Source organism: Sinocyclocheilus grahami, unplaced genomic scaffold (assembly GCF_001515645.1).
Source record: "Sinocyclocheilus grahami isolate Dianchi unplaced genomic scaffold, SAMN03320097.WGS_v1.1 scaffold4158.1, whole genome shotgun sequence".
In the NCBI taxonomy this organism is placed as follows: domain Eukaryota; kingdom Metazoa; phylum Chordata; class Actinopteri; order Cypriniformes; family Cyprinidae; genus Sinocyclocheilus; species Sinocyclocheilus grahami.
The window spans coordinates 1,800-11,513 of NW_015509150.1; the positions used below are offsets into that span (position 1 = coordinate 1,800).

General features: G+C 38.7%; 1 protein-coding gene across 1 annotated transcript in view; it reads left to right on the forward strand.

Moving 5' to 3' along the window:
* The window catches only part of LOC107576688 (deoxynucleoside triphosphate triphosphohydrolase SAMHD1-like), a 6,949-nt gene extending 1,665 nt beyond the window's left edge, over positions 1-5,284 (forward strand). The window contains exons 2-4 of the mRNA XM_016262830.1: positions 3,871-3,965; positions 4,568-4,728; positions 4,959-5,284. Coding sequence (XP_016118316.1) covers positions 3,871-3,965; positions 4,568-4,728; positions 4,959-5,088 — 386 coding nt within the window. The 3' untranslated portion in view covers positions 5,089-5,284. The remainder of the gene's footprint in view (positions 1-3,870; positions 3,966-4,567; positions 4,729-4,958) is intronic.
* The last annotated feature ends 4,430 nt before the right edge of the window (positions 5,285-9,714 follow it).

Here is a 9,714-nt window from a genome sequence, read left to right on the forward strand (position 1 = left end):
CCGTTGCTTAAGTGGGATTTATACTTTCGCCTGGCTCCGCTTCGCCAACCTCCGCTGACTGCGCACGCAACTTCCCAAACAGACAAGGCTTAAGGCTGATTTATACTTCTGCGTCAAACCTCCATCGTAGCCTTTACGCCGTAGGCTATGCGTCAGTTTTCATTTATACATCTGCGCCGTTGTCCACGTCAACGTGCAGTACACATGCAAACCGCTAGTCAGCAGTGTCCACGGGCATGTTGCTGGTGTAACCCGCAGTACCATGGCAAAAGCCGAAGAAGAAGCGGCTCGTCGGAGAAGCATTATAGCCGTGACCGCTGCATATAAATATAAAATCATTAAATCATTATTTTAAACTACAAAAAGGAGACAACAATGGAACAGGAGATGATGGCATTCTTTCAATCTGCACAAGGACTTGTACCACGGCAGATCAACATTGTTTGTTGCGGACAACTACTGATGTATAATGCTATGTAGTATAATAAATGATAAGACACTTGTTCTTTGCTTTGTTTTATTTTATATAAGAAGGTGTAACATTAAAATATATTAAAGTGCACTTAAACACACACAAAACTCAAGTACATATGGAGGGAGGGGTTCTTGCAGACCAATCACAGCGCTTGCGGTCTGCGTAGAATTGACGTGCTGTTAGATTTCTGGAGAGGTGCACGAGGTGCACGTCAGGCTACGGCATAGGGTGTGCGTCTGTGCGTAAGCTGCGGCGTAGGGTGTGCGTCTGTGCGTAAACTGCGGCGTAGGGTGTGCGTCTGTGCGTAAGCTGCGGCGTAGGGTGTGCGTCTGTGCGTAAGCCTGCATATAAATATTAAATCATTAAATCATTATTTAAAACTACAAAAAGGAGACAACAATGGAACAGGAGATGATGGCATTCTTTCAATCTGCACAAGGACTTGTACCACGGCAGATCAACATTGTTTGTTGCGGACAACTACTGATGTATAATGTTATGTAGTATAATAAATGATAAGACACTTGTTCTTTGCTTTGTTTTATTTTATATAAGAAGGTGTAACATTAAAATATATTAAAGTGCACATAAACACACACAAAACTCAAGTACATACGGAGCGAGGGGTTCTACAGACCAATCACAGCGCTTGCGGTCTGAGTAGAATTGACACGCTGTTAGATTTTTGGAGAGGTGCATGTCAGGCTACGGCGTATGGGTGTGCGTCTATGCGTAAGCTACGGCGTAGGTCCGACGCAGAAGTATAAGTCAGCCTTAAAGGTTGTACTTACTGTACATTACTGTACATAATGTACTTACTGTACATTCACACAGTTGGTGCTTGAAAAGTTTTCATTCATTCATTCAAAGTAAATGAGAGGCGTTGACTCCGATGCCCCGTGTGAATGGGGCGTTATACTTGTTGCGTTCGCCGTTGTACTATTCTTTGAAACAACAAGGGGCGACGAGGAGTAAGTGTCCTCTAAAACCATCGGGAATCACCGGTGAGAAGAAGTAATTTGCCAGTACAAGATTTCTCATGTGATGAATGAGTTGATGAATTAGTAATTAATCAAAACCAAGACAACTTTAAGCAAATAGTGTATAAATAGTATCTAAATGAATTATATTTCTATTTGTATACAATAAAAATAAAACATATTTCAATTTAAAAGCCTTGGACAAACTATGCAAAAAACCAACAACAACAACATTGTTTTCCCTCAAAGCATTGAAAGTGCACCTGGTGGAATTTGAACTTAACATCAACTGCTTCTGTTTCACACAAATGCCAGCACAGACGTGCATGTTTGGCTAGAGTCACTTTGAACTCGTGCATCTTCAGAAGCGGAGCTGTTAATGAAAATAATCCCTTGTCCACATAATGTTTAGCATTGATACAACTTTAGAAGCAAATTTACGATATGCACATTAAGTTTCAAGCATATTACCGATATGACTTAAACACAGCGTGCTGGAAATAGTCAGATAAGTTTAATGAAAGCATCCTGAATGATGAGCCTAAAGCAGCAAGCCTGTTTCATATTGACAGCCTTGACAACAGATTAAACAAGGCTCGCTGGTAAATTTAACTGGTAATGTTACCAGTGTGGCAATACGATAGCATGCCTAGCAAACATAACTGAACAACTAGCCTTAGACAATGAGCAATATCTGAAGCATGTTCGCCAACATAGCGTAAGGCAATAAAATGAAAGAAACTTTGCTTAGCTTCGTGAAGACATTCAGAGATGAATAAAGGTGAAATGGCCAGTTGTTACGTGGATGCTTGAACTTTTCTTGAATATCTTGCTTCTTCCAGCGAGGAAGCAGATCTTGTGTAAAGTTGTTGGTGCAGTCGTATTAGCACAACTTCGGCGAAGAATTGTAGGCAAAGTGTCTATATCAATTGCGAGGAGCTGTGGTCTCTCAGATCACTTCAGTCTATCGGCTTGACATACAATGCGGTGAATTCGCTTAAGTTCACAACTTGAAACTGGAGAGATACTCTGTGGGAATCCTGTCGAAAATCCAGGTTAAATGCTTTCTATGGAGATGGAATTCGCCGTCTGATTAGTTCCAACCATATGCTGAACCCCCCAACCAAAATTTTGATAGTAATCTAACTGAATGCCTTACGGAAGGAGAGTGGCGGCGAAGGGGTGCTCTTCTGCTATGAGCGGGTAGGAAGAGCAGCTTGCCCCTTTGAGAATTTGACAGTGCAGTGAAGGGGTGCTCTTCTTAATAGCAGCCAAGAAGAGCAGCAAGACCCTTTTTAAAGCAACCTGATATTAATTAAGATGCTGAATCCACTAGATTGCAGCGTAGTTGGCAGTTGTAGCAAACACTACGTACTGCAGCCATAGAGCAAGCAATGACAGGTTTAGAGATCGCAGATTATGCCTAGCCTAAGCTTAGCATCCATAAAACGGCATATAATTATAACACAGATAATTGACGGCCTTGAACAATAGCTTAACATAGGCTTCTTGCTGTCGCAAGTTTACCCGGATACCAGCACTGCAGAAACACCCGATAGCCTAAAGGCTGATTTATACTCGACGCATCCGCAAGTTCGCTTAGGTGCGCGCAGCAAATATGACTTCATCGCGGTGTTTTGGCGGAAGTTCGCTTTGAGTGCACGCAAGGTCGTTTCGCGTGGCAATGTGCACAATATTTTTGTAACGTTCATTGATGATGAAAAGTTATGTTGTTATATTGTAAGTTATATTGACGATAGTGGTCCTGACAGAAATGGAGAGTAGCGATAGTTCTGGCAGGCCATGTTAGTCAAGCTCGCATCAGCTGACACTCAGCTGATCCACGTCTACCTATAGGATCAGAACACCAATCATAATTTCATTCATAAGGTCCCTTCAGTCATTATTCAGCAGCTATCGCTTTGCTCAGGAACTAGTCACTCACCTCCATCCCCAGCTCCTCCTCTCGTCCAGTCAGGACTTGGCAGTGAATATATAATTGAGTCAGACCACTGAATCATGTTGTTAAAATAATCACGTAGAACATTAATGGTATCTGCTACATTTATCATTGATGTTGTTTCTGTTCTATTACCCTAGGGGGGTATTCTGGTCTCCCTGCTCCTATCCATGTCAGGCTGCGTGGATGGGCAGGGAGTGTTTGCCCAGAACAGAACCATTCCCCCAACCTAAAATGTATGCTAATCGTAAGTTGTATTGACAATAGTGGTCCTGACAGAATAATTTATATTAGTGGTGAAATGAACACAAATATAAACCACTTTTCTGGAATATCTTGCCCAATACAGATTCACTCTTGCATTACTAAAATGTTCGCTTGTGTTTGCAAACTGAGGAAACATAAATTAAGACATATATTTGACACTGATGATACTAAATCTTGTGCCTTTCCAGAGGCTGAAAAACAACAGTTATGGGAGATTATCAAAGATGAATTGCAGGACATCCTGAAGAAATACTCCTTAGACTTCTCAAAAGAACAAATAAAGGTAAACAAACTACTCATGTAACAATTCTGCCTCTTCACTTCCATGAAGAAACACACAAGTTTAGCAGCACTGATGATAATCTATGTAGTAAATGTAGATTGTAATTCTTTACCATCTGACAGAAATGTAAAGTCTTGTTTCTCATGAACACATGATGAATGTATTATTCACTTTTGTTTGTGGAAAAAAACATAATTAATGGAGAAAATGCTTAAATGTGTGTTTTACTTGTTTATTTTTGCTCCACCGACAAAACAATATCTTCCAAACAAACTCAACGAACAATCTAATACCTGAATGAACCAATAAATCACTGCTTCAAAAGAACCAGTTGAGTGATTGACTCAATGATTCACTCATAAAGAAAGTCAATTAGTAATGAAACCATGCAGCAAACAATGATTTATCTTGAATACTGTTGTCTAACGTTGAAATTAATAGTTTTATTCCCATCAGGATGCATTTCTCCTATGACATGCTGTGTGAATGAGATCTATTTAATCCTCTAAAGGGATTTTATGGGTCACAAAATTAATTTGACCAACAACATGGATTTGAACATGTGTCGTGAATTACATTGCATATTGTTTTGTATTTTGGAGATCTTCAACGACCCCATCCATGGTCACATTGAGCTGCACCCCCTGCTGGTGAAGATCACAGATACTCCTCAGTTTCAGAGACTGAGACGCATCAAACAGCTGGGAGGAACATATCTGGTGTATCCGGGCGCTTCCCACAATCGCTTTGAACACTCACTTGGGTGAGATATTATTATATTCAGAGCTGACATTTTAGTTGGCTATTTAAGTTAATATTTTAATAATTTGACAACACATTTGTGGTTCTCTGATGTTGGTTAATGGTCATATGATATGCAAGTAAACAAATAAAATATTTAATATTTTTGTTAGATTCCATGTTTTTGATCTTGAAGTAAACAGTAGTGGTGTTGTGTGTGTGTGTGTGTGTGTGTGTGTGTGTGTGTGTGAGTGTGGCGTATTTATCAGGACGTCTGGTGAAGGTTCTTCATGACAATCAACCAGAGCTCAAGATCACCAAACAGGATTTCCTGTGTGTTCAGATCACTGGTCTGTGTCACGACTTGGGTGAGGAGCACTAAGGCTTATGGAAAAATTAACCAGCAACTTTTCTTTACGTAAAAAATATTTATCTGTAAAACATCTTTAAGCAACTTGGTAGGGTCACTGTTTACAAATTATGTTTCAGTGATTGCTTGGAATTACTGTATTTTGTGCTTGATATATCTATGTAATATTTTAAAGTGAGCCAAAATTGGGAAACAGGGTTTATTGGCACAAAACTAGAATCATGTTTTACTTATAGTAGGGGTGGGCCAAAATATCATATCACAAACTTGTAACAAGCAATCACGATCTGAATCGCAATATTCTAAATTTTGTACTATTGAGAATATTCAGAGTCGAACAAGCCTATGAACTTAAAACACAGTGGTGCATTAAATAATCAGTTGCCAAAATGGTAATTAAAACCTGAGTTAAACTTTAAAACACTGTATAATCTTAACTGTATGAATCAAACATACATTGATTCTTATTAAAGCTACTAAAGTTATTCAGTCAAGAGCAGTGAGTGATTTTCTCTTTGTCTTTTGACTTTTGTTTGACGGTAATGACATAGACAGCAGCATGTATTTGCAGTAGGCTTAAAGACCGAATACATGATACTGACACATATCCGATTTCCTTCCCATAACTGACAATCTTTCTGTAAATGCTTGCCAAGACGGCCTTATTTCTGTGTATATTTGACTGTTTAGACATGTATCTGAAACCCCAACTTTGTTTGTCCATGTATGTGTTATGTTTACCAGAGGCTTTATTTTACTTATAAATTGAAAAAAAAAAAAACATAGGAAAAACTCAAAGGAACAAGTGGCGAATTAGTCTGACGTCATACCTGCAGGACTGTATTATCTTATGAGCCACAGAAACATGCACACAGCCATCTTGTGTAACAAATTTAGTCCAACTGTAGGCAAGTGTAGTGAACCCAAGTGCAGTTTATTTACAACGAAGGCACAAAACATACAGTAATCCAAAAAGGCTTGGCTTGACTTGACATTGGCTTGACAAAACCAACTCACTGACAGCAGGGTTACAACATCAGTACACAAAACCTAACATGGCAAGCAAGAGGTCTTAAATACTTAGACAAAGGGAACACATGATGAAACCAACCAATGACCAAACACAAGTAAGAAACAGGAACCAATGAATAAACAGAACAGATAACCACATGACAAGACAATGAACCAATGAGAACAAGACACATGGACTAAAGGAACACATGCGGGCAAGGATGACAGCAAAATCACAAAATAAAAGACATGGAAACATGAACACAAAACAAAACTCAACGTGACAGATTGGTTCACGTCTGTGTACCTGCGCAGACAAATGGCATTTCAGCCCACAAAGAAGGGCTGTGTTGACTGCCTATAAGTCATGCTGGAATACCATATCGTCAGAACCTTTCGACTGAGAAGCGTCTAGCATGTCTCACTGTGTCATGTGGAAGCATGGTAAGCTACGCAATGCTCGTTCCCGTTATCTCATGGAACCTCAAATGTTCCCTGTTGATACGGTTCACTTCACGTTACATCAGTTCACTGAAGCTTATAGGGAACTGAATCCAATAGCGCTGTGCTATTAGCTCAGAACGGAAGCCGCTCTATGAGCCAAAAGTTTATGGGCGTTTGTTCAAGGGCACCATGATCTGCTGCATAAAGTGAGGCTCAGGGCCCGGTTGCATGAAAGCCCTTAAGCCAAGAAATCCCGTAGTTATAAGGTTAAGGGAGACCTTAGAGAAACGTGGGTTGCAAGAAAAAAACCTAAGGGTCAACTTAAGGAACCTTAAGGCTGCCATTAAGTATCCCCCTTAATTATTTAAGTGCTCCCTTAAGTTTTGCTACAAAGTCCTTAGTAACCATTTCACCTTAATTCATTTAAGGGACCAAAAGAGCTCCCTAAAGTCACCTTAAACTCAGTATCTGCAGGATTTTAAAACTCAAATATAAGACTTAAGCTATTTTTTAAGACCAAACGCACAAATAAAATATATATGAGCGTAGTAGGGCAATGACTATGGTAACATTTTAACTGTAAAATGACTGTAAAAATCATGACTTACAGGTTTTCACAAAACAAAAAAGTTTTAAGTAAATGGATGAGTTGTATCAATTATGATATAAATTTAAACGATTATTATAAATCAATTATTGCATTAATTAAATAACAATATTGTAACAAATGTTCAAGAGGGTAGAAGGAAGAAGTCAGGGTCGGCTTGCTGGGACGCAAGCTTTATTTAAATTCCTTCCCGCACTGTACACACCACGGCGCTCACTCAGCACGGTAAGATTCACAGTCAATAACTCATAACAAACAGAATGCAACTGGCTTCCGTGTATCTACACCCGTCTTCCCGGGTCGCTCACGTACCCAGACTGTCTCTCCCCATCTTGTTCCAGGTGGGCTCTTTTATCCGGTCTCTCCACACCAATTACTGAAACAGGACACAGGTGTTTATCGTTTGTACTTGACCCACTTATGCACCGCTCGTCTCCTGCCTCTCTCTCCCAATGCAGGCCTCGCTGAACCCCGCCCCTCCTGCCACAAATATAAATATACTTTGTCTTAATTGTATAATGCATTATCTTGTCGATCCACCTGTTCACATTTACAACTCTGTGTGTTTGCAGTGTCAAAACATGGGTTAATTTTCGCATTTGGTAAATTTTCCATCATTGGTCAGCAGGAGGCGCTTTCACTGTAGAAACAAAGCGGTTTCCTCTGTAATGACTGTACACAAAGCAGCGCAGAAACGGGCAGCGTTCTTGTTTATTTAAATGTGCAATTAAAATCAATAAAAAAATTATATTTTAAAGTTTAGAATTAGACAGCCTTGCGTTGTGTAGACAATTGCACAGTGAAAATTACCCCAACGCACCACCTAGTGTCCAACCTACTCTAATACTATTATAACCTGTTTAAAAGTGAACAAGGGATTTACAACATAAAATACATCCTTTATTTATAACATGTACATGAAAAATCTAAAAGATTACACACAACTATGGGACACGGTCGTGCAGCAGCGATCAACAGTGAAAGAAACCTCAAGGTTGTAGATGTGTGAAATTGTATAGGGCCCCATTCCTGTATTTAACCTGGGGCCCCCAAATCACTAAATCCGCCCCTGGATCAGGTGAAGGAACAACCAAAGGACAAATATATTTGAATGTATGCTCATCTGTCCTGATGTGTGCTGGTTTATCTCCATCTCTCCTCCATGTCTCTCTTCTTTCTCTCACTTTCAGTTCTGAACACAAAGAGGTTTTGATAAGAAATCAGTACACTGAACCATTCTTACACTTGCATTGTAAATGGAAGGCATTTTTTTACATATATGATATAAAGCTGTATGATATTCCAGTGTCTAATGCACAGAAATGTCCTAAACTCACACTGCTCTGGCAATAACTCATTTAATAAAATACAAGAAAAGTTTACTATAAGAGAAAATACAATAGAACAGAATAGTCTACTGAAACTTCTACTTGTAAAAAATAAATACAAATACAAGTAAAATAAAATAAATATAATAATACATTTTAAAATATAAACTACAGTACTATATTTTGCTTATTTAAAGTTGTAGAATATTATTGGGATGCCATCCAATACACTTGATAATGTCTGTGAAATCTGTGAAGCACAGATCAGCTGCTCCTTCAATGAACAGAAGAACCGGTACAACTGGATTCACTTGCATTAAAACACTGAATGCTTTCATTATTAGGCCTACTTATGAACTTACGAACACGCACACGCACACGCACACGCACACAAGCCATGTTTGTTTAATATGTCTCAAGTGTATATCTTGAAAAAAAAAAACAGCCACAAAAAGGTGAAGACCTTTCTCACGATTAAATCAAGCAATGTAAGTATCTGAATTGTGCTGTGTCAGTAATTCTCAAAGCAGACAGCACACATCATATTAGTAGCTCATAGTAAAGCTGTATTAACTATGCAAATGCTGCAGACATTTATGCAGACCTGCTTTGCTCCTTTTTGGGCTATATAGTGTGAGAAATCTTGCAAGAGCCTCTATGCTGAAGATTTCTGAAGCCATAAAGACAGCAGAGGACTGCAGCAAACTCACAGATCAGCTGAAAACACCACAAAACAAAGAAGAAATATGGTCCAAGACAAACATTTTCTTTTTTGAGATTTTTATTCGTCTAAAACACAAACAAACAAAAAATATATGATTATTATTAGTATTATTATTATTTGCATATAAGACATTGTCAGAAAAGCCTGTTTTGATGATAATAATGCATCTTCTGTCTTTTGTCAGATGAGATCTTTGAGCAGATATCTTCCTACAGAAGACAGAAAGAACAAAAGATAGCTGAGATAACAGGCAAATAACTCATATACCAGACATTATTGTGTCTTGCTTGTTGTTGTGCTAATAGGAGCAGATACAAATTGAACAGGTGCAGGGACTGAGCCATTAAGGACTCTCATACCATTGATTTATTATTATTATTAGTAGTATTATTATTATTATTATTAGTAGTAGTAGTAGTAGTAGTAGTAGTAGTATTAGTAGTAGTATTATTAGTATTATTATTTCAGTTTAGCATTGGCCAGCTGGGTATGTGCTTTACAGAGGAAGGCTTTGGTGATTCAGT